General features: G+C 41.5%; 1 protein-coding gene across 1 annotated transcript; it reads right to left on the bottom strand.

Annotated features, from left to right (window-relative positions):
- Positions 1 to 10,142: 10,142 nt before the first annotated feature.
- Positions 10,143 to 25,240, bottom strand: hnf1ba (HNF1 homeobox Ba). Its single transcript, XM_061072686.1, has 10 exons — positions 24,576 to 25,240; positions 22,446 to 22,645; positions 21,874 to 22,138; positions 21,562 to 21,785; positions 15,710 to 15,864; positions 14,479 to 14,605; positions 14,204 to 14,383; positions 13,400 to 13,518; positions 12,986 to 13,030; positions 10,143 to 10,446 (listed from the first exon to the last, which is right to left on the bottom strand). Exons 1-10 carry the CDS (start codon positions 24,944 to 24,946, stop codon positions 10,426 to 10,428), a joined length of 1,707 nt encoding a protein of 568 aa, XP_060928669.1. The 5' UTR covers positions 24,947 to 25,240; the 3' UTR covers positions 10,143 to 10,425.
- Between the last annotated feature and the right edge of the window lie 818 nt (positions 25,241 to 26,058).

The raw sequence follows: 26,058 nt of genomic DNA, 5'->3' as shown, positions 1-26,058 counted from the left end.
AGTGGTTGCTGGCAGCAGGCTGACGTCAGCAGTGACGAGGGTGGTGCGTGGGAGATTGAGGCCTGGGTTTGGTTTGTCAGGCGAACAGCCCTCATAAAGGGATAAGGTGCTGGACTACACATGTGGTAGTACAGTAGAAGCTGTGTGGAATACACAGTATTAATAAAGTATAAAGTGAGTTGTAGGGGTATGATTGGAGTGGTAGTAGTATTACCAAAATACAATGTAGAACAGCAGTGTAGCATGTTATTATCAATGTCCATAGTATTCAAATACAATAACATGTTGCATGAGTACAAACTAAAATACATTAAATTATTAAAAATACAACAATATTAGCAAGTAGTTTATGAAGTAAACCTAGTAGATGATACATTCTGATAATAAAATAAAATGATAATTATTAGAGCCAAACGAATACTGTTGTGTATAAGCACTGCTTACAATAATAGATAAAAAAAATGTAACATAATTTGACAATGACAAATGTCAAATGATGCTTCATTTTACAATCTATTATTGTACGACTGATATAGTGCTTAAATACGACAGTTATGTCTCCCTGTCAAATGTCACCAAGTGTTCTTTGAAATAATGTTTGTGATGTTGCGGTGTTAAAAAATAAAATGCAATTAAATGGAGTGTGTGCTTCCAATAACAACAACAACAACAACAGCAATGCCTCCCGAGGAAGCCCGATCGGGTTAAGGTTAACCCTAACCCCTGTCTGCAGCCAAGTAATCATGCTCTTTTCTGACATCTTGTGGTCAAACACTGTAACTGTTACTGTTTTTACTTTACTTTCTTCAATTTATACATCCATCACTCGTCTAATCAGAGAATAGAAGGATATGCAAATCTCAGCACTTATTTAAATACACAACGGCCAAATAACGTTTTCACAATCTAACTGTTTTCAAATACCAAATACTTTGACTTGACTGTATAAATGTCAGGTCAGTAATGCAGAAACAGCTGTGCACACATTACGTTAAATAACGACATTTAAATCAAGGTGTGATAGGAAAACATATGTTTTAGCTCAGGCTTTATTTGAGGGAGTTGGGCAGTTTGGGAGTTTTCCACATTAAGACCAACTCAAATATTGACAGATCAGACCAACCGCGAAGGAAATACATATTCTTCTGAGTTTAAGAAGTCATTGAGCACTACAAATAAACAACGGGTGCATAGAAAATAGATTATAGTATTTAAGATAAGTTATATTAGTTCAGTTTTTTAGTCATGACTTTGCCCCAAGTGAATATTTTAAGCATTGAATGTTTTTTTTTTGCTGTGGCACTATACAAATAAAAGTAATATTATTTCATTGTTGTTTTTTGATATTTATTTGCATTTCTGTGGAGCTGCAGGACAAGACAACAGGCTTAGTTTGCAGGCCTCCCCTAAATAAAGAAATTCAAAGTTTTAACCAAATCTCAAAAGACTCCTGACCTGAACCATTCTTCATTTTGTACAGGAGCCAGCTGCATTTTCTAACTTGAGAGAAGTAAAAGTAATTTTTAAACTTGGTTTTATAATTATAGCTGCTGAACATCGGAGTGAGATTAAACTAGAACTATAACATAGCTGACTTGCCACAGCAGGGCAATAAACTCTCAAGGCATTGACGTCCTTTACCAGCAGATGTCAATGTTTAGCTTGTTTCCGGCTTCGCTCAACGCTAAGACATTGCACATGTTTCTAGTTTTGACCAAAACAAACTGTCTGCAGAGTATGCAGTCGCTGTGAGCATGTTATTTATGTCTTGTTGGAGTATTTGAGACACGTCTAGCTGTAATCATGATGATTGAAAGTAAACAGTAATACTTTTTCACACAAAACCATCTTAAAAGTCGCTCTAAAGTGACAAAAAGCTTCTCCATTCTATGTTTATTATTATTTTCATGTATCTAAATTGTTTAAATACATTTTAAAGATATATGCCCTTTATTTTGACATTTTTATTATTTGACTGCACTGTTATACCAATTTTATATTTTATAGCCCCTTCCTGTGTTTTTTTATTATTTAGAATCCATCATTTCATTCTTATCTCTGATCTGCATCATTTGATCTATGCTGTGTAAGATGGTATTTCAATTGTTCACTGTATCCGACAGTATCTGCATTTATAACCCGATGTCTTGTCCAACATTTTTACTGGTTGCTGAGGCCTTTGTGTGTTCGGACAAAGTAATTCACTTGGCAGTTTCATTGTTACACCGATGACAAGGTGGAGCAACAAGAAACAGCCTCTCTGGCTTTGTCTTAGCGGGTGTTGTTGTCAAAGATTTACAGCTTAATGAGAGTGGTGCGAGGCATCGGATGACAAGCCCCACTGCTATCCATCACCTGGTCTGCCCTCACCCTCTCCCATACCTCCGCTCTATTCAGCAGCAATTATTCAGAGTCCATATACATGACAGAGAGACTAATGAAACCATTTAGGCTCCAGAGTGACCAAGAGCTGAGAGAAACATTTCAATTTTAACAGATGAGGATAAAAAGCATTGTGCACTGTAATGAAGGACATTGAAGTCATTACATTTGTGTGATTTCTATCATTGTTTTCCCAATATTCCTTAATTTGTACTATTTTATTTTCAGGCCCAAAGTATATAATTTAGAGAATAAAGAACATTGTTGTGTATATACAGTACCACATCTACCACTTCTGACACCAGGTTCTTGTGTATCAGTAATTTGAGGATAAAAGACCCAAGGAAACCGTTTTCCTCTTCATTTGCAGGTGAACTATACAAAGGATTATTCTTTAATTTAGTAAATTCTAGACTCTCATTTATAAATTTGTATCTCTTACAGGTTTGGGCAAAAAATTAGACGAATTCAATCCACAGACTTTGTGTTTCTCGACTCTAATCTCCCAAGTAGTGTCCTTGAAAGTTATTTGCAGAAAACCTATCTAAACAGTTGATTAAGTGAGAATATTTAGACAGGTTGTTTTGTTTATTTGATGAATCGGAAAAGGTTGATAGTCACTTCTAACTTATAAAAGACTCCTGATTGCACCATGAAATACACATGTACAAGCACATGTAAAAGTCAGCTAACAACAATAAGAATATACAGCAACTTCGTATCGAGATGTGTGTTAGAACTGAGGTGACGTTCGATGTCTCTCGAGCAGAATTTCAATCGTGAAAGTAAAAGGAAGTCTTTGAAAGAAAAATGACATCCTCGCCTTCTGTGATTGTCAGGAAAAAAGTCTCACCACTTAACTGTTGAACCAATAAATGCACTAAAGGAGTTCACAAAACTTCAGGCATCGTAAAATCCCGGCTGCAGCTCTGTAACACATTAAGGCTAAATTATTGACCCAAGACCCCCCACGGGCATAAATATGTGTGAAATGTGCACCACTACAATACCAACTGTGACTAGTCTTCCATCTTCCTCAATTTGGTCGTGTGAGGAAGCTTTATTCTTTTTTTGTTTATTTTAAGTTCATCACTTTTTTCAAGTTCTGTGAGGCTACAGTCAACATGCAATTTCATTATTAACCTGTTTATTAATTTCTCAAATTTTCAATAGATTATCCAATTTGTAAAATGTGAGAAAACATTCCAATTGATTGATTTTCTGAATCTAAATATTCTTATCTAAACTGTTTAAGGACGGATACAAAGTGAACTGATATTCGTGCCTTCTGCCTCTATATCACCAAACTATCGAGACCTAATTCAGTTAAAAATCGGGGTGAGAAACTTTCCCTCCTCATCACGTTGATGCAAAAACGGTCCATAAGTGACATAAATCAAGTGATATAAATGATCACCTGTGAGGTTCGACTGTTTGACTCATTAGAAGTGTTTGGATTATTTTCTGCTGCTCTTTATTGTTTCTATTGAGACTCATTAAAATGACAATTTCGGCCTCGTCAGTCTCCAGCCCCCTCCCCTTCTCTGAGTCTGTTCTCAGTCCTCTGAGGGCAGAGCGTGGGCTCCCTCCCTGCTGTGAGAGGTGGGTTTAGCTGGAGGCCGGCACAGTCAGTCAGTCAGTCAGGTCCCCCTCGACGGCTGGATCTGGTCTGGATGTGGGCAGCCCCCCAGAGGAGGTCCGCCGAAAAAGGTGAACATTAACCCAGGTCCCATTCTGGGCATCCCACCAGTCCTCGTAAATCACTAACCCGTCCGGCATCGAGCCTGTGACAGCATCAGCATGACAACATCAATCTGTCAGGATCCCTTTAAACCCGGCGCTCTTACAGTTTTTCAGGCTCAGATGCAAATACAGTGAATTTGGACTCATTCTGATGAAAGCAGACTTTCACTTTTGTTCTGCAGAGACTCATCTTAAACTCCTCACGTGGCCCGAATATCTAGTGTATTGCTTCTTTGTACTTGAAATCAACAAATAAGCCAAATTTCTCTGGTGCTTTCTATCTTTATATAAAATAATTACTTTTAAACATTTGACAATATAAATCTTTCGTCGTCTTTACCTTAAGACAAATTTACACACAAAGTATAGATCTTAAACACCAGTGAAAACCAAAGATCTTAAGTTGCTTATTATTATGATTGATTTATGATTATAAAATTTGTCATTTGGATCTGGAAGATGTGCATTTTGCTATTTTGTAAACCCACGCACCCTGGCATAGTTGAATAATACAATTACCATTAATCCATTCATTCATTTTCTTAATGACAGGAATAACTGTTTCATATTTGTATTTTCATTCCTTCAATAATTCTAAACATATTCAAACATTATTTAATTTGACTTTGGTGAACCCTCGTAAACTTGTAAACTTTAAATGTCTGTGATTTACTTTGAAACCACCTTGAGTTTTAATGGCCATTAATTGTAAATAAATTAGATTTTTCTTGCCTTATAGTAGAAATCACGAGGAAGAACTCAGTTTGTAATATATGGATGGAATTCAATCTGATACAGAAAACAGATTTATGTAGCCTTCAGGATCCATTTCTTTAGATGCTAATAAATGCTAATGAGTCAAACCAAACTTTAAAAAACAATAACTCAGGATCAAAAGCTTCCTTTTTTTTTCATGCGTTCGGCCGAGCTGTCACTGTAGGTGGTAGCGGAGTCGATGTACGGTGAAGGGTCCCGATTGTTACTGCAGAGGCCTGACTGATCTCCATCACTGTGCAGGAGCACAACAGAGGCCTCCTTGATCAGGGCTTTTGATGGAAGACTCCTGTCAGAGCAGCTCCATGCATGTGTATGTATTTCTCCATCGAGAGGTCGGCGTAAACTCTGGTCGCAGTGACCATTTAGCCCCGGTAGAGAGTGGCCTCCTGACCTTTGACCCCTGCTGGGTAGTCTTATCCATTAACCCCTTGGGCCTCAGCTGGAGTTGATGTAGTGTCCTTTCTTCTGGATCTGCTAAACACACGGCCACATTCACCCTGCAGCTTCCATTTTTTCATCTCTTTGTCCCGCTCCGCTATTTTCCCCGCGTGTCGGCTCGCTTCTCGCGTTGACCTCTCAAGTCCTCGGCCAAACCAAATCTATCGGTCGACTTTCATCACAGCAGCAGACGAGGCTACGCTCTCTACCGGAGCATCTTCTGCTCTCTAGTTCTCTCGTGTAGTTTAGACTCTTCATCAGTCGTGCAGTCTTCACACTACATTTCATCACTGCTACATTTTTATGGCCCTCATATAAAGGTGCCATATCATCATGGCTGTGGGCAGGATTTTAGAAATATTGAGTCTCAAGCCGTGTACTGAGGACATCATCTGAATTATTTAGGAACTGTGTTCGAAGACAAAGCTAAGTGGTTTTCTCTGCTGGTTCTTTGAAAGTGGACTGCATTGTTTGTGTGATGTAACAGCTCTGTTATACAACCAATGGATCGGAGATGTGATGCAGAACTTCAAGCTGCAAAAATACACCAATGTTATTTTACAAAACCAGGGACTATTAATAAACGATGTGAGTGGGTGACTTGGCTTTGAGCTCCTGACTTGATCAACATTCTGCCTTATTCATGCTTAAATACACTGTGATGTAATGTATTTTGTATGTGTTTTTTTACACATAAATTAGCAGAGTGTCCTTTCTTCATACTGTAATCTGAATTTCTATAGATGTTATGGCACCCCTGCTGAAACATATCAAGCTAATGACTTTTAGACTTTTTTCTAAATGGTCATTAATCACAATGAAAACATTTCCCAATTTCCAGGCCATGTCATGAAAAGCTCATAGCAGCTTTATATAGCTTTAACTTAATGTTGTGGTTGCATTACGTGACATGTGTAATATATGTAAACACGGGAGTAAAATGTTCATGCAACTAATTAAAGTTGAATGTGTTTGTGTGTAATCAAAATATTAGACAGTTAAAGTTGATCAAATTAAACGTTGGTTGTTATGTACATTTAGTTGAAATCATGTTTCATCTAACAAGACCTACAATGAAGGACTTAAAAGGATAAAGCCACATTAGGAAAAGAGGTCTTATAGTATTTTCACTAATTTGTCAGCAAATATAAAGTGTTTGCAGTGATCAAATTATTTTTAACTTTCTATTATTTAAGAATCTGCCATTTAATTTAGCTTTTGGTCAAACCCAGATTCACATCTTAACTAAATGAGATGTTTGGAGAGTTGAGTGTTGTAATTCCAATCTCTAACAGATGCAAATGGCTCCTCTGGTATTTCAGTTTCTTTGAGAGAAAGGATAAAAAGAGACTTCTCAGATCTTTAGAGGCTTCCTGCGTCTGAAAATCAAAGGCCTCATTGAAAACCAAATAGAGCAACATCAGTGGATTACAAGGGTTTCCCCAGCAGGGCGCCGTAATGGAGGCTGCAGGTCAACGCTGGGATAGAAACGTGGAGTCAAGTCGCCACACTGGGAGCTCACAGTGCGTTTAAATCAAGACTGAGGCCTTAATATAATTAGCCTTTAAAACAATTAAAATAGATATATAACTTAAAAAGAAGAAAAGCAGAGTCAGGACGTTGCTATGTAACACAATTCCAAATCTTGTTTTGTTAAAAGGTGGCTCACCGGCTCATCTGTGGGCATTGTTCCTCAAAATAAAAACTATGATTTTATGTTTTAAAAGTTTTAAATGTGTTTTAAACCACAGTTTACAGGCCACAACAAATCCCTTAACCAGTAAGATAACTAGCGATGGGTAGGCTCATTATATTTCATATTTCTTGAGTAGAACATATACAGGTTGTGTAACTGTAATCATTAGATGGATGGATACACTTTATTGTCTGTTCCAAGTGACAGAATTCTCCTTTTGTCAGGGTTCAACACATAATTCACATCTGACAACACACACATTTGAACTTATTTCCAACCTGGCAGTGTTTTTTAGTCGTCATCAATATTAACAAGGGAACATGTGGTTGCTGTGACCAGGTCTTTGGAGCTTTACTGTCTTTAAGCGTGTTGTTTTGCTTTTTTTCCACCGTGTTGATTCATATTCACCACTTTCAATCGGCATCATTTTCAGCGACAAAGCTCTGGAGCTTCGTGCACTTACAACAAACAGCAGCAGACACAGTGGATGTAGTGAATTATTGCCACTGTCTCAAAATGAATATTGTTGCTCCACAACTGCTGGATGTGGAAATAAGCAGCAAGTTAGACTTGAATCGTAATAACATGCCAGTAATTGATTGACATTTTGTAGTTTTGCAGAAAGCTCTTTAATCCGTAATGCAACACCATGAATAATCACAGATGTTATAAAGTATTATTCTAATATAAAAATGTATATTAAGCAAAATGAAACTCTACGTTGTACTTTAATCATGTTTTGACGTCACTTGTTTCTTCTCATTAGAGACATCAATTTTTTTAACCAGATAAAGGCTGATAGATTTATTATGCTGTAAATTACATGTTATTAACTTGTCAGGTTCACTGAACTGGCTGCCTGAGACGTCATGTGCACTTTAGATCTGTTTTCTTATCACTCTGCGACACAACATCTTTGTAGCAGCAATATACAAACTGTACACAATGAACAGCTTTTTACAAACAGGAGCCTCAACACATAAAGTCTATAAATTTCAAATACTTCTATTCTAGTGTCCTTTTACTGTACTTAAATATTGTATTTTTACTTCTACTACTGTATATTTTTTTGCAGAGCTCCTGGTGACAGCTCAGAATCAGAAGACAATACATTTAAAATATGATAAGAAAAAATTTCTTAAGAAAATATGATATATTAGATAAGATAGATTTGTATGAATAGTATACACGTACTTTAGTACATGTACTGAAGGACCTGTGTGTTCTTTCATCGCTGTTTCTTTTTAACATAATGTTGCCACATAAAATAACCAGAAACGTGTGTTCATTTTGGAAAAAAACTTTTACTTGAAATATCAACATTTTCTCAGAAAGTATAAATAATGATTTATGATTGATTTCAATTTTATACAAAAATAATACATTAGGAGGAATAAAATCATGTCCTGCCACACAAGTATGAGTGCCCTCTGATCAGATGGCAATAGATGTGCCTATAACAGTCACAACCAAGATAATAATAATAACAATGTAATGACCTAATATTGAATAGGAGACTGGATCTGCCACACTTATTATGATATGCAGGGTTTGAAAGTCAGAATTACCGTTTTTTCTCATAACATGGAAAGCTTTAGTATAATCTAATATTTTTCCTTATTTCAAACATTCCCACCAGAGTATGACTGTGTGTTCTGACAGAACTCAAAGCAAACTGTTTGTGGCAAAGTCAACGGACTAACACAACTGAACATGGTTAGTCAAACAGAAAGAATATGAGTCATGGTACAAAGAGTTTGCCAAACTATTAAAATCCAATTTCGCCAATCTGGCAAACGCTGTTCGAGGAGGAGATATTTGAATGTTAAGGCACACGGCGAGAGTTTGCTTGGCTTTCTGACTGAACACACCTTAATACTGTCAGCGTGGGCGTCTGAGCCCACAGCAGCTGCTCCTCTCCCCAACATTTCTCAGTCTTTGTGGATTCCTGTTAGATTAGAGCAGCTGCTGTCACAACATCATCCTCTTTCATGTCTCCTTCACAAATTACCAGACTGAGATGACTGTTTAGCCTCTGAATGCTTGTCAATATTTTCGCTCGGCGCTCTCCGGGGGGTCCTGCTCCGTGATTTGAGATTATTAACAATATTTGTCCTATTTCTTCACATTCTGGCAGGAAGTGGGAGGAGGAAGAGGAGGACGAGGGTGAGTCCCATTCCTGAAATTCACCTGAACCTGTGTGCAAACACAAAGCCAGAGGTTTCCATGGAGGGGAAGGGCCACATTTAAAGTGGGTGAGTCAGTCCTCCCCCGCAAGGCAAGACCAGCTTTTTACAGATATGGCAGGCGAGCGTTTGAGACGCGGTGACAAATAGAAGTTGCGCCTACACTGTGCATATTTGCCACGCATTCTTACATCTGCTTTTTATGTTATACAACAGGCAGCTTTATCAACGGCCACTCCAATATAATTGTATGGTGACTTCACTGATAGTGCATATTCATTTCAAGTGTGTGGAGCCGTGTGCAGAATCCAGCTATACAAAGCATTGCAGACGCCTATAGACACATTGCATAGTCCTGTCAAGATTGTCAGAAAGTCTTTTTCAATCACAGTATACACATCGACAACAACTTGACGTGATGAGTCCTTGGCATTCATGGCTCGCACTCAATGCTAGCACAGTAAACTGAATGTGAGAGAATAACATGGAAGACTCCTTTAAAGCCCAGGATGAATGTCAAAATGCATGCACAACATCGGTACAGGTTATTGTGATTGTCACACAGCTTCTGCTCACGTGCACACACATCCAGGCACTTGTGTGTGTGTGCGTGTGTGTGTCAGTAAGTCACTGGCTCCTTAAACCTTCACAGAGGCCGATCACTGTCTCAGTGTATCTTCATGGTTCCACCTTAAATCAAAGTCTTAATATACGTTGTCCCAGAGCCTTCAGTCAGGTGCACACAGTTCATGAGCAGTTCTTTTTTGGTGCTTGGTATTTTTTGTTCCTTTGTAGTGACTGTACAGTTAAAAATAAAAAAATAGAGAAGAGGGGCATGAAAAATTGAATACTGTTTTCAAAGATTGTGTTAAAATCATACATCCTTGTTGATCATGTGTGTGCGACAGTGAAAGGGGGGGGGGGGGGGTCCTGTCTCTTTACTCTCAGGTCCAGTGAGGTTGGTCAGTGTGAGGGGTTGGGGTTTGTGTTTTTTTTTGGGGGGGGTTGTTGTTTGTTTTTCTTCTCTGTCCCCATTTCTCATTTTCGCCGCCTGGCCCGCCGTCGCCGTCACTCCTCTTGTTTGTCGACTGACTCATCACGAAGCGCGCCGTTGCCGGTTATTAAGAGTCGTCATGGTTACCGCGGTGAGAGGGTGGAAAAATGCGCTCCGGTTGCCGGGCACCGTGGAAGTCGAGGATGCTCTCACCAAGCTTGAAGAGGACACTGGATGGGAGGAGGAGGAGGAGAGAAGGAGAGAAATGTCAGACAAAGTAGGTCCATGTTACATAAAACAATAAATACAATCTGTCCAGTTACACAGGTTTACTGTACATCATGTAGCCTGCATCATGTGTGAGCTAACACACTTTCCGATTGTCAATGAATCACATCAAAAAACAGCAATGAATCAATATAACTCAAAGTAATGATCTGTGTCTGATGTGTGTAGTTTATACTCTGTTGACACGTGCCTTCATTAGAATAAACATGGGAGCTGTAGTTCATTTTGACTGAAAGCAGAGATGTGTATTAATCCGCATCAGAAAATAGCTCCCGTCAAATTCCTAATTGACTTCTGTTTGATTATTGTTTGCTGCAAACTCTATGTTGCCCAAATGTTGTACAAACATATTCAGTATATTTGTATTTGTGTATCTGGGACCTGTTATTAAAGAGTTACGTCATCAGAAGGAAAAATGTGGTTGTGACAGAGGAGCATAGATAAGGTGAGGAAGTCACAAAATATCGAGGGAAAAACAAACAATAGGAAAAATATCAATAACGATTAAGTAAAATCTTGAATGCAGGATTTTACATTTTACTTGTAATGGTGTATTTTTACTGTGTAGTATGACTTTTAGCCCTTTTTGTCTTTTTCTTAAGAAGATTACTTGAATCCTTTCTAACACTGGTAAATACATCCCCCCCGACACCTTCGTGTGCCACACCTGACCAAATACATTCCTCATCCCTCTTGTCCTGACTCTGAAAAGCCTTGTTTCCATTGAAATGCTCCCTCTCTCTTTTTTTTAGATTGTTTGTGGAATTTGCCTTTTTTCCTTACGTCTCCATGGGTGGAGGCCGGTGACCCTGTTGTGACCCTGCGGCCAGCAAACAGTTTCACCTGATAAAGCTGACCTGCAGGTAAGACCTGAGTCATTAGATGCCGGGCTCTAAGAAGAGGTGGGATCCAAATAGACTCAGGTATAACAGAGGGTTCTCGGTAAACAATGAGTGTTATAAAGCCAGTGGATGCTGGTTGTGTCATGAGTAGAAGGCTGAGCCGTCCAAATAAAGTCCTGATAAGAAAATACCTGCAAGAGCCTGTGAACTAACGACTCTCTAAATAAACGGGTTTGTGAAAGACCACAGGGTGATGATGAGACCAGTGCCGTAAAAAAAACAGGTACTATTACTTAAGTACTGGGCAATTTTGAGGCTTGAGTAATTCCACTTTAAGCTATTTTATACCTGCAACATTTAGGGACCTAGATTTTGGTAAATGGTCACATATGAGACATGCGTGGATAAAGTTGGATGATCAATCAACAAATAATTATTCTACAACAATTTTGATCTTGATTAAGTGTTTTTTTTTCAATGTTGTCAGCTTGAATGATCAGAAAGAACTTAAATAGGCTACGGTTTGATTTACAGATTTACAGTGCATCTATACAGTTTTAGTTTTGCAGAAGTATTGTGTATGTTACCGTAAATGAGCCTTTTCTTTTTTTGGTTAGTGCTATCATTATTTTGCTCGGTAATATATTCTACACTTGAATTGATCGAAACTTATTTTCTCAATAAAAGTAAAAAAGAAAACTGGAAGAGGTTGTTCAAAATCAGGAAGAAAGTGAATTTAAATGCTTTAATTAAATAACAACGATACAAATAATTGTTGTAATAGAGGCAGCTCATCAAAAAATTAAATCTCGCTGTTTGGCAATAATATTATTACTTGGTGGTTTTGGTAAAGGAGCTGATTGCCTCTTCTTTTTACAGCTTTTACAAACATACATATTTATTGTTTTGCAAAAGCTAACAGCTGATTGTCTCAGGAGACTTGGTTTCACCCTGTTTTCTCTTTCACTGGAGAAGTGTGTTACAGGCTTAGCTACACAGAGGATGCACCGGGCCCTGAATCATCCCATCAACCCATCAGTCTGTCAGTAAAAGCTCGGCGGGTACGAGCGCTCGGCCTCAGCGTGGGAAATTGAGCGTGTGAAAGCACCGTGGTCAACATTTCAGGCTACAGTGATCACCGAGCGCAGGGGAGAAGTATAGGAAAGAGGAAGAGGTGTAATTACCCAAAAAAAAAGGGAAAGAAAGAAGAGAAAAACCATCCACCCCCACCCAGCCCATCCCCATCTGCAGCCTCACTGTAGCATGGAGGGAAGAAGCGGCACAAGAGGCTCGAGAACTTTGATTAACAGCGAGGCTCATTTCCTGATCACGGAGATAACTCTGAGTGGAGCGAAGTGAAAGGAGGGAGCGAAGTGAAAGGAGGGAGCGTTAATCAGGAGGCGTTCGGGCTGAGGGAACAGGTGATTGATTGGACGTCTGTGTGAGAGGAAATGCACTTTCCACGTGTCCGTCTCGTGTGTTAGATTGAGGTCAAATAAAAGCCTGTGAACATCAGCCCGCGAACACGATTTTTAAAAGAAACACTTGTTGCACTGCGGCTACTTGACATATTTGATTTGTGTGCCATATTTGTGTGTTTTTATTCATCTGTGTGAGTGAACTTATAAAATATAATTACCCAGGAGAGACCCCCGAGCTGCACCATCTTGTTTACAGAAGCGTCCTAATGTGAGAGGGATGAAACAAGTCAGCACACAGTCATAAAACACACACTCCTCCTCCCCGGGCATGGTCTAGTTTTCTGATAAAGTGTGTGTGTAGGTGTGTGTATGTATATATGTGTGGTTTGATTGTATCTTTCCTCAATGTGAGGGTGATTTTTGTGTATCAGTAGGAAACGAGAGAGCAGATTTAAGTGTCACCTTTTTAACGAGGCAGTACAACCAGAGGCGAAATGTAAAAAAAACTGCAATGACATCACACATTTACTATCAATTTGCACACAGGCACCCCCCCACGATTATATGAAATCTGCAGTGACAATCAGACAGAGGTGAGACGGTGCATCCAGATGTGTGGTTAAAGGACTCACCGTCTTTCCGGAGGACATGGAGCTGAGGGTGCTGAGGCTGTTGGCGTCCGTGACCACCATGGCCGAGGGGAAACGTGACGGGTGGGAATATTGTGGCGGCTCCTGCTTGTGAGAGTACACTGCGGAAGATAAAGAAAAATTACAGTTACACAACTTCTCTAGAGATGCCAAAGAAATAAATGAAAAACATTGAATATTGGAGGGAAAATCAAACCTAATAGATCATAACAGCAGAGTTCATTTGAATTGCATTTCTATCTCCACAAGGAAGTTATGTTTTTCCCCCTGTCTGTTGGTTTCTTAAAAACTATTGAATGGAGAGAAACTATAAGATTTCAGAGCAGATCTGGATGAAGGATCAATGATTTAATTTTTGTTTAAGATTTGTTTTACAGTTTCAGGGAATAATTCATGGGTCTTGACGAAAAAAGACAATTTGATTAACTTTTTAAGCCTTTTCTCGAATAACAAAATTTTCTTAAAGAATTATAGTTTTTCATGCCTCTATATCTACTGTTACTAACCCTGACTTCACAGACAGTAGCACTGGGGCAAAGGTTTTCAATTAGACATTTAGAGGTGCAACTATCGCACGCAACTTTCACTTTATTGTCATTATATAGTCAAAAGGGTTCATCGAAAAAAGAATCAGCAGATTGACCAATAAGGGAAATAATTATTAAATGCAGCCCTGACGATGTTTCTTTGTTTTACACAAGTCAAAAAGGTTGTGAACCACATTAGAACTAATTTACAAAGCTTAGCAGAGAGTTGTGCATGAAGCAATAGAGGAGTGTTACGCACTGTGTGAGTGGGTGACGGCCATGAACGGCTGCTGGCCCATGTGGCTGGGTGAGTGCTGCATCAGGCTCTGCTGGTGGGGGCTGTGGAGCTGCTGGAAGGACTGGACCGGCTGCAGCGCTGCCAGGCTGCCCGCCACGCTGTTGATCACCGGCACCGACTGAGACTGCGACGAGTTTAAACCTGGTGGGACGCAGCAAGACGTCGGTTAGACCCTGTCACTGTAGTTATAAGCACAGTGAGTTTCGCTTCTTGTACTGGAGGGAAGGTCGACTCACTCTGAGCGATGGCCATGACTCCAGAGAGAGGCATGATGAGGTTCTGTGTCTGCTGATGGCTGTGATGGGAACTGTGGATGTTTGTGAGTGTGCTGACTGGAGGAAGTCCTCCGCCTGAGACCGAAATCTGTGGAAAGATGCAGGAAATAGTTCAAGCCACAGCACTACACAACACTCGCTCCCTAACAACAGGTGAAATCAAATTTCAAAGTAAAAACAGAGGTCTGCTTGGGAGAGAAACAAGCGATGGCATGGTTCAGCTTCTTTTGTGCGACACTACACTTGAGTAACTGCACTCTCACACGGCACACAGGCAAACACTGATAAGGAACAAAAGGTAAAGAAAAGAGAATCATACTAAAAATGTCAGCAGAGAAGACTGACAGTGTTTGTACGTATCGGTTTATGCAAACACGTGCATGCTTGTTTGCAAAACACACGGATATATATCCCAAGCAGCATTTCCAGTGTAGTCCATCTGGATGCAGATCCTCCCGCTCGTTGGGGCTGCGACGATTTGACTATTTGCAGCAGATAAGAAACTGTCAGCTCTGACCTGCTGCACACTACACTGTTGTGGTCATTTCACATGAAGCTGTTCCAAAAGGCAGAAGTGTAGCGCTGTGACGAGGAAGTCAGCACAAAGCCTTCAACAGCCGATTTGCATGATGTGAACTTTTTGCGACCCTGAGCAAGACAAAAGATTGAAGGTTTTTGTGCTGTAGGGCAATTGAAGGATTCTTGTATTTTGATCATATTTCCAAAGTTCTGTTGCACCACCACTCAAACGGTGTGGGCCCTTGCACAGGTTTCCTTGTCACTGATCAAATATTGGACTAGGGCAGAGGGGTGAAACTCTGGAGTAGAAAAAAAAAAAGAAACATGGGGCATAATCAAATGTTGGCGTCATTTCTCTGGCAGAACAAGCGGCGCTCCACCTCCTCTTCGCGAGGCATTTAATCAATAAGAACAGAACGTTTCTTTGTCAGGTTTATTGCCTGAGCCACGCACGCGCCCGGGGCACTCGGGTGAAGGCTGTGTGGCAGTCCAGCCGTGGCCTGCCACCCCCGGCTCCACCTTCCAAACACAGCAGCACAATGTGCTATTTGTTGGCTCTTGCCAGTTGGTCCCTGGGAGAGGAGGTTCAGGAACCTGCTTTGTGCGTTTACACTCCACGCGGTCCTGCTCTTATCTAATCTGAGGCCATGGAGGCCCAGGTGTGTTCACTCACCATCTTGGCGTCAGGTGACAGCAGACTGTGGCTGTGGTCCATTCCTCCCGGAGACACCTGCTGGAGCACCGACTGGCTGGAGGTCATGCCGTTGCTGCTGTGGTGACTGATGGTCGTGGAGGAGGTGACCTCACCGGGGCCTTGGCTGTAGCGCACTGAAAGAGAGACAGAGGGAAAGAGCAGGTTGGTTTCACTTGTCCTGGCTGCCATGTGCCTCCATTACAAACAGTTATATAGGGCAGAGAGATAGCGGCCTGGTTGTGAGCTGAGCTGAGCCGTGCCTCCGTCGCTCCAACCAACTCCACTCACCTGCTCTTTGACTCAGACAGGAGAGGACAGAGCAAACAAACACACTGACCCGTCCACCGCCGCTATCTGCGTAGCTCGGCCAAGGCCGTCCACTACGCACACGCACTCACAGCAGCAGGGCTCCCATCACACTCTGTGATCAGCACACAAACGCTCCCGACGGGGATCAAAACAACGTCTATGTGAAGTTTCACCAGTGATGGAAGAAGCCCCAAAAATACAGTCACAAGTAAAAGTCCTGCATCCACATCTCTGTATTATCAGAAAATAACAACAGACTGATATATCTAAATTACATTATACAATTTTAGCATCAGTGTCTATAGCTACTTGAGGTGGAGGTAGTTTTAGATACTCTATTTACAGTTTAGACTAGTGGTTCACGGTCTAACGATTAATGAGACGGGAGAAGTTGTGCTTCACAAATTTATATTATTTGTTGGATTTTTGTCTAATCTTACATGTTTTCTTGTGAAATATTAGAAAACTGCAAACTTCTTAACCTCAATAAAAATATCAAACCATATTTTATCAAATTTGTGTAGGTTGTTTTAAAGTAAAATTGTTTACAAATTTAAGTAAGTAGAAAATACAATATTTGGACCTCACACAGTAGGAAATGGACCTAAAACGTCTACATATAGTATTTAGTAGTACAGTATTTGAGTAAATTCCAATGAGGAAGTTTCACTGTATTTTCTTTATATTGGTGACAGCGCAGTGAAATTGAGCGAAATGGTCTTTTAGTGCCATCACTTAATCTCCTGTCTAGACTACTTGTTGTTCTCCAGAGGCCCATGAAGAAGAAGCAGCTCCAACCTCCCAAACAGCCCACAATCAAATGGCTGTTTGCCGATGCAGGCCCCCTCTGATACCAACAGAGTCAACATTACACAATTACAAGCAATGTCAAACACATTCTTATCCTGTGGTCTCAGCCCCACACAGTCAGCCAGCGCGCCCCTCCCTCAGTGACAGTGCAGAGACAGACTGTGTTTGCACTCAGATCTCACATCTTCCCCGAGCCCAGCGGCCCTGACCCGGGAGTGACAGCCCGAGCGACACGCTGGGGTCGCTCAGACAACGACAAGAACCACTGCTATACATCCATTCTGAGAAAAAGATAAAAAAAAAGATGGGACCAGGGCGGGCATTGATTTCTTGTCACTGCTGTAAACTGGAACAGGATGTGTTTGCAGATATTTGCTTCAGGTGTCAGGGAAAGCAAATAATTTTGATAGCGAAAATCATTTCCGTGACTGGATGTGTGTATAGATTCTCGAGCTATGTGTGGGACACATTTTGAGAAATGTATTTATTTGCTTTCTAGAGTCAGATAAGGAGACTGGTGGGAAATAGCCTGGTTGTGTCCAAAGATTAAAATATTCACCACACAGTATTTCAATGGGTATGGATTAATCAATATATAAAGGTAAGAAAATGATGAATACATTTCTTACTCAGTTTATCTTAGCCTCCAGATTTCAACTTTAACTGTTTTGTTTTGCCCCAAAACCCAAAAGCGTCAAGTTTCCTCTCAGAGAAGAGAAAAAGAAACCAGAGATGTTTCACAAGTGAGAAGCAAAAACCACAAATCTTTAAACTCTTTTGCTGAAATATTCCTAAAAACAATTATCCAATGATCAAATAGTTTCCAATTAGTTTTCTGTCAATATCCTTATCGACTAAACAGCTACTCATTGAAGCTCTAAACAAGAAAACATATTACACTAAGACCATTAAAGATGCTGGTAAAAATTAGTTGTATTTTCTATTTTGGGCAGAATCCCAAACAGTTTGCAGTGTTTCTTCAAAGCTAAGGTAACTGCTCGACCTGAGAGTGATATAAAACTTTACATCTAACTCTCAGTGAGACGACAAAAAAGCCTAGACAAGCACATTCCCTGATGTCAGACGATGATTTGACTTCAGACACCTCGAACGCAGACACCACGGTGCCAGGAGCAGAGCCACGACGCCATATTTCATCCTCCAAACTGCCCGTCCACCATTTTGTACAGCCCACAGACTTCATATTGTCTCGTGCAACATACTCGCAACCCCACAACACTCCACCGTGCCTTGTAAACACAGCCGCGGAACAATAAAGCACTCCACTGGACTCATGACCCCCATTGCCACACAATGGCAGAGGACTCATAAAAAGGCAGTTATCTCGGGGCTGGGCCGCCTCTTAAAGTGTCAGGGGGAGAAAAGGATGCTATTCAGGCGGGTTTTGTTTCTTCGGGTTCAGCCGTAATTTTAGCTACAGGGAACCTCGGAGTCAGAAAGGATGACTTCCACATTTTAAATTCGGGGTTTCTAGAGATTTACTCGGAAGAGCAGGTTTTCTAGACATGTTAATCCTCATAAACCGTTCAATCCTGGCTCCTGATTGCAGATTCTGTAAAAAACGGAAACTTTGCCCTGTCGGGATTTCTCTTCGGAAGCAGGAGGAGGGTGAGAACTTCCGAGGGGGGAGTGGCAGCAGGGACCTTCAGCAGGTTTAAAAGCCTCTATCTCTCTGTGTGACCCATGTAGTATCAAAGCCTGGCTCCCCAACCCCAGGCAGTGGTCATTGTAGTGGGCCTGCATATGACAGACCTCCTGGGTCTCTGCAGGACGTATCCAGTCGCCTCTTTGTGGCTCTGCGGGACACACAGAGCAGTGGAAAGTGCAGAGCTCGGCCGTCCTTTCCCTGCATGTGTGCGTCGCAGTTTCAAAACCAGCCTGAGGTGACGTAGAGCAACGCACCCCACGGCCATTTCCCCCCCCCCCCACACTACTGTATCCGATCGGGAACTTCTGAGTCTGCGAGTTGTGTAACGTGCAGAACGACGCAGCTCACAAAGCAACGATTGTAGTTTTTACGGCAACGTCAGCTGCCACATTACCAGCTGTGGAACGAATAGTCTGATTGCTTACTTGAGTAAAAGTAACTCAACAATAACCTGAAAATACTCTGCATCCAAAATCCTATTAAAAGAAAGTTACAAGAGTTTTGAGTTTCAAAAGTAATTGTCACACAGAAAATGGCCGCTGTGACTGATATGAACTGTATCACTATGTGAGAGTTCTGCTGTTTAAGCTGCTAATGTGAACTAACTCTTATAGCTGTTTGAGGTGGAGCCAGTTTTAACTACTTTATTATAAACAGGTTAGCAGTAGCTTGAACTACGTAACTACCTAGAGATGATTCTTCTGACCTATTTGTTTTTATTATTTGAGGGCACCTTGTTTTAATTTGCTAATTATTTAATAGCTTTACCTTTTGGGGCATCAAAAGGTTTTTGAAATGAAACCATGTGAGATTTTTCTATGCAGCTACAAGACTAAGAGTTTGAAAATCCCTTGTTTAATCATTCATCATGTATTTTATTTTGTAAGATGTAAAATCTTAAAAACTCTTTGCTGTTTAGTTGAGATCAAACTTTACTAATCTTTGCTTTGCTGATGAAATAACTGTAAATACTCAGCTCAATATAGTTTTTATGTAAAATATTTTACAATTAAAGAGAATCTACTACTATCAATAATGATAATAAAGCTGTATGTATATCAGTATAAAATAGAAATACCTACAGCACTTGAGCTTCGATACTTTCCACCACTACTTCTAGCAACTTCAAACTATTTATGCATAGAAAATCTAAAATTTGTAAACGCAGTATAATATGTTATAGTTGTATTCCGACACTATGTCAGTGGAGATTAAAGCTTCAAAGTAAAACGCCGTAGGTAGATTGGGTTAATTGAGCTCAGTAAACACTGTACTACAGAAGGTAAACATTGTGTTGGGAAACACAGGTGCAAGCTCACATGAGCCTGCTGAGGAACTATGTAATCTCCCTCAGATCAGTTTCATTTCTGAAAGTAAAGAAAAGGGTCACCGCCAAAACTGCACGTCACACTGTTTGACTGTCCATCCACTTGTGACTAACGGACCAATGAACTGAAACAAAATCAATAAAAACTCCCCGAGTCAGAGGAGTTTCTTTGATGTGACCCAGTAGTGACCTCTCTTGTAGGGCTGAAGGTGCAGCGCTGGTTTGAGGAGGGGGGGGGGGGGGGTCACCAGGCTTTCTCTATAGGCGCAGAAGGGGTCATCAGTCCTGTCTGGCCAGAAAAGAACCAATACCCCAGTGGACAGCTCCTGCTGCTCCAAGTCTGAGCCCAGCCTCAGCAACTCTACTCATTCCCATAAAGGTGAGGAGGGGGAGGCTTTAAAATCAGTCCTCCTCCGGGCCCAGCGGAGATAAATGAACCTTGGTTACAGTCAGTGCAGTCTTCTAATACACCACGGACAATGGGACCCCCTGCCGAGGCAGAGTATAGAGAGTAGAAGTCAGAGGAGCCCCTTATCAAAGGCCTGGGAGATGTAGTAGCAAAGGGTTTTAATTGTCCATTAAGCATGCATAATACAGGCCGTGCCCTAGCAACGCAATGAGACGCCCCGCTGGGATATTATTGTCAGGCCAGGGGCTGACACTGAAAAACAGCTGATGCTGTCGGCAGGATGCCAGCAGGACACCTTGTAAGCAGCCAGCTGAGGGGATTTCGGGGGGGAGCGAAGTGATTTTCCGCCGCGCACCGACCCCGCTCCTCTGCAGCCGTATCGCTGACCTCTCCGGCCAAGCAACCTGAGGTCAGTGTCTGGTCAGGTGTTCTGAGCAGCAGCATTAAACGAAAACCCTAACCCTCGAGCAAACAGACGATCCACAAGTGGGACCGGTTTATCCGAAGGTAAAAGAGCAAGCCAAGGCAAACAGTTTGTTTTCCCTTCAAAGCTCGCCCTCGTGTTCGAACACGAGACGACAACAAAGGACCCCGAGTGACTCTCTCAAATCACCGTTTTATGGAGGGTGAGTGATGGCGCGGGGGGGGGCGATGCTCTGTGAAGCCTAACTGCTTTGTTTTTTACGTCGTATATACGCCAGGTAGACTCAGTCAATACTAATTACTGCAAATGCAAACATCAGGTTGGGGTGAAATGGTCAGAGCGACCACGGAGAGGCATTTCCTTGTTTTGGCGACTGCGTGAGCGGAGTCATTAGCAACCTGTGAGGGAGGAGGAAGTGTGGAAATGACGGCGTTATGTGGAGGTGAGGTGGATGTGTCTGTTGCCCCCCCACCCCTGACCCTGGCCCGACCCTGGCCTGTCACAGGGTTGCTGCCCTTTGTGTCATGCTCCTCCATGCTGACTTTGGAGTGGAGATTACAGGTACAATGTGGATTGTTCTCCGAGTGTTTTCAAAGATCGGAATAACAATGGCATTTGCTCAGCTCACTCACTCACGCTCATTGATCACTTGTCCCCTCTCTCTCTGCCTCTCTGATCACATCAGCCTGGTCTGACAGTGTAGGCTCACACATGGGGAAAACAAAATCAGGTCGCCTTTTGGCACGATTGTCCAAAATTTAGGAATAAACACCTTTAAATTTCTCTTTTAAAAATAAGGGTTAGCGTGTATTTTCTCTCTTTAGCTGTGCTGAGTGTTTCATTTTAAACAATGCATGCAGAGAAACGCCGCCCGACGTCTTACTGGGAGGTGAAGCGCTGTTCTGGGCGTGATGTGGCGAGCTGAGCGACAGCAGAGGGTTGTGGCCGTGGCTCGGTACGGAGATGGAGTCCATCGCCAGCTTCTGCCTGAAGGCTTCCTCCTTACGCCGGTTGGCAAACCAGTTGTACACTCGCACCTCCGTGACCAGATTCGACCCGAGTCCCTGCGCTTTGGACGGGGAGACCCCTCGCTGAAGACACTCCGCTCTGCAGGGAACAGACGCACAAGGTGAAAAGGTGACTTTGATATGGCAGGTGTTTTTCTGGGGAAAGGTGCATGAAGTCATGTTTATACCTGTTGCACTCTTCTACCAAAGCCTCCCTCTCCTCCTTGCTGGGGTTCTTCTGTCGCTCGTAGGCCTGGTACAGGATTTGCTGGGACGCGGGCCCCCATTTGAAACGGTTACGTCTCATTTTCTTGCAGGAGGGTTCGCTGCCGACCTCCTCTCCGGCCTGACCCATGGTCTGACCAGGGTTGAACTCTGGGAAGAAAAACACCGGATCCTGATTGTCTTTTTCTGTCATATTGCTGCCAGGACCTTGCACTGCCTGGTTGAACTCTGAAAGACAAGAAGAGGCGCATTCAATAAAACTAATTTCACAACGCCGGCTTTTAGCCAAAGACAGAGATCCTTAGACACATTAACCCATTAAGAATATTTGTTTTCCTTTTGACATGTGACAATGACAAGCTTTATAAGAACTAGCACAGGGACAAATGCTGCAGGTCCATATGTCCGCCAGCAAGAAGAGGAAATGTCCAATCTAACTTCATATCCCTGCAGGTTTGAAACCCGAATAGAAGTCTGCACTGCTGCCAACCACAAATTACAGGCCAAGCTGTGAGAAACTCAAATATTAACTTACGTCGCAGTATTTCCCGCTGTTTCCGGACATACCAGGTGTAGAGGGCCGCTCGCTTCTGTGTTTTCATGGGCGTGCCTTTGTTGAGGTGCTGGGAGAGGTGAGACTGGTTCAGCCCTGTGATGTCCACCACCTCCCGTTGGGGGATGTTGTGCTGCTGCATGTAACCTTTGATCATGCGGGCAGCACGCCATGGGTCCTCTCTGGGTTCAGGAGCAGAAAACACACAACTCATTTCACCACTGAAGTTAGCCAAGCCCTCACAGGGAAACAGCAAAGACTAAAACCCCTAATATTCACCTTTTGGGTTCTTGTCACACTTTTAAATGGATATTAAAACATACATAATGCTTCATGTTAGAGGGGGATGAGTTTAAGAAGATTCACAACACAAGTTGTAATAAAATGTATGAATCTAAACTTATTCTTAACAAACACACAGGTGCTCATGAACTTGTTCCTTTCTCTGTGCTCCCCTGTTTTTTCTAGGCCTCCAACTTTAAAAGGGGCTTGTAGCTATAGTAAGTCCCCTCACAGTCAAACCCTGTTTATCATTGCAGTCCATTCTACAGGCTGTAAATATTTTCAAAGGTTAGTTCAAGTGGATTCAAGCCGGTTGAGAAACTTGGACTTAGTATTCAGTTCAGATTTCAGCCCTGGGAAACAGTTCGATTATGTCTCGGCAAATTCAAAGCCACGTACGTACGAGGGTGAACATGTGAATGCAAAGAAAGTGAACAAATCATCAAACAAAAAAATGATGATGTGTAATAAGGTTTTTGTCTGATTTTGGAAAAACAATAAAACTTTGTAACCGTCCACAAAGGATACAAAATATATGTTTTGACTTAAACCAGGTAAAAATGCATTTAAATCACATGTTGTTTAATTGGTAATAAAAATACTATTTGAGTTTTCGAATCATATATGAGTCTCTATATGCTAATAAAAATGGAGTTCGGATTATACATAAAAATATAAGGTTCTAGTTATTCAACTAAAAACCATGCTTTTAAATCACGTGTTCTTTCTTTAAAATTGAGTTTCACAATTAAACATTTGTCTCTAAAATCTCAAAAGTGGAATTTAGTGAGAAAGAATAGTTTTTTTTCGTTTGTCAAAAATTAAAACAACTTTCCTCGTTATGGACTGCTGTTACTCCAAGTGTACATTTAGCATTAAAACTCCTTCTTACCTTGTAAATTCAGCCCTTAACGTGAATCGTTACGAAAGGAAAACGGAGCGAAAAACGGTGTCGCAGGTGAAACATGGAGCTGGTCGTAGAATCCCAGATTAGCGGGGCTCACACACACTGACATCGGTAATTATAGCAAATCTCCGCGAGTCTGTTTGTTTTGGAGAATGTGCGAGAGCCCTACATCCATGTCTGCGGGTTAAGTGGGAGATGTTAGTTTATAACTTTTGACAATGAATAACCAGATCTCCATTGACTCTAATCACACGCCACTGTGTATCTTTCAGTTGATGATTTATAGAATAAAATTAATAATAACTTTACTACACGTGGGTTCGTTTTGATATTCCTCCGCTGTTGTTGGTCGAAGATAGAGCCTCAAATATTAGTTTTTACAGGTTCGAGTGGAGATCATTAAAAATAAATGGCTGAGGTGTGAAATTAGGATTTTTTTGATCATGAGTTAATTGACGGATGAGTAAATGCTCAAACTAAACGTATTGTTATTATTGTTACTATTATTATTATTGTGAATTATTATTATTATTATTTTTCCCATGGCTTCCACCAACTCGAAGCCCTGGCTGGGTTTTTTTTATCATGGAGGCGGAGAGTTGATAATAAACGAATCTAGGTTCAGCTGATATTTTGCAAAGGTAAAGAAATAATAATCCGTGTGGATAATTAGTAACTAGAATGTAAAACCGAGCCGTGGCGGGTTATTTTAAAACTGTCAACAAAGACAGAAAGCACTGTTTCGGGATTATAACGGCCTGGGCTATTTATCGTGTTGATTTTAAATATTGAAAAGTTAATACAGAAAACGAGAGGTAGACGCCGTAAACGGAATTAAAAAAAAAAAATCGGAGCGCTTGTTTACACTTTTTTGTTTCATCTTTACCAAACTTTTAACACTTTTTTAAGAAAGTTAAACTTACGACAACATGCGGTCCACCTCCGCCCGCTGCTCTGCGGCCTCCTCCGTGTTGAGCGACTGCAGCTCCTTCAGGATCGGTGGCGTGTCGAAGTCGTCCCCGTCCTCGGAGCCCTCGTCCCCGGACAGCTTGCCCTTGCTGTGGCCGTTGGTGAGCGTGTGGAAGACGGGCTTGGAGTCGGAGTCCGACCCGCTCATCTTGCCGGGACCGGGGGACATGGACAGGCTCTCCATTTTAACTCCGAAGCCCGGCGGGCTGGGGTCCAGGTCGTCCAGGGCCTGGATCAGCACGTCCTTGGTGAGTCCTGAGTCCAGCAGGGCGCTGAGGAGCTCCTGCTGCAGGGATGTCAGCTTCGATACCATTTTAGAGAACATTAAAAAGTCAACATATAGGCCTGCTGCTGTGCGCGCCTGAGCAGGGGGAAACGAGGGATGGAGGAACAAGGGGGGGATTAATCAAAGTAAAAAGTTTTTAAAAAAGTTCCTTCCTGAGTGGTCCGGTGCTGTGGGGAGTTGCACCGCTGCTGACACCTGCTTCACTTCCCTGTTGAAGGGGAGGATGGAGCTACTTTGCCATGATGCTTTCTGAGAGCTGGGGAATATAAAACATGGTAATGAGTGGGCCGGCTGATGGCTGCCTTATGTAAATCCACAGAATAGGACCTGAGCTGGGCCGAGGCCGACATGTGTTTACACTGCTGCACTGCTGCTTTTATTGGCTCCTCTTATCAGCGCAGCTCTGAGGGACTTTGGACCCAGTTGTATATAAGCCTTAAAGACACTGAAGAAAGCAGAGCTGCACATGTTCACCAGGGATTTTTTTTACTCTATATCCGAGTTTCCTTTTTAGAAACAATATTAGGATTTATAGAGGTAGATCCCACACAGAGCAATGGTGATTCGTTTCTGTATTTGAGCTCTTGAATCATTGTTTTGTTTGGTATTTCCGTGTTGATGATTACTTACTAATGAGATAATCATAGGTGTTGATGTTGATGAGGTGTAGCTGTTAATTCATCTTTGTTTCCTTTAATGAGGCCTAATAATCTCATTAGTTTGACACCAATCTCTCACATTATACAGGAGCACAGAGGAAAACCTTTAATAAGCTTTTGAGTTTGACACCGTTTACAGCCCTGATATGGATTTTAGGGGCAGATGCCAATACCGATAATAGTAGTAGAAAATATTTTATGCAATACATTATCTATTACATATATAGACAAAACATGTGGGCAATAATAACACTGTTGTGACAAAGAAATATAATTGAGGCTTAATATTTTTAGTTTGTCCACAAACTTTGTTATGAACGAATGTAAATATAAAGAATAAATAAAAAGACAACAAATCAAATTGTATATATACAGGCTATATATATATATAACGTGCGGTATTATCAGCAAACCGATATATTTGTCAGGTTCTAATATAGTAAACTTTAAAACCTTTCTCCTTTTCAAAAGCAGCCTCTTCATTTGCAGTAA

This window comes from Limanda limanda, chromosome 6 (genome assembly GCF_963576545.1).
Source record: "Limanda limanda chromosome 6, fLimLim1.1, whole genome shotgun sequence".
NCBI classification, from domain to species: Eukaryota; Metazoa; Chordata; class Actinopteri; order Pleuronectiformes; family Pleuronectidae; genus Limanda; species Limanda limanda.
This window is presented reverse-complemented; position numbering and strand designations above follow the sequence as displayed.

What these genes read in the sequence shown, in the direction of transcription:
- hnf1ba (XM_061072686.1), bottom strand. Translation starts at nt 24,946, where the DNA reads ATGTTCTCTAAAATGGTATCGAAGCTGACATCCCTGCAGCAGGAGCTC. An exon ending in TTGGTAGAAGAGTGCAACAG is followed by an intron (nt 21,786 to 21,873) that starts GTATAAACATGA and finishes TGTTCCCTGCAG; the next exon opens with AGCGGAGTGTCTTCAGCGAG. An exon ending in TGTCACCTGACGCCAAGATG is followed by an intron (nt 14,606 to 15,709) that starts GTGAGTGAACAC and finishes ATCTTTCCACAG; the next exon opens with ATTTCGGTCTCAGGCGGAGG.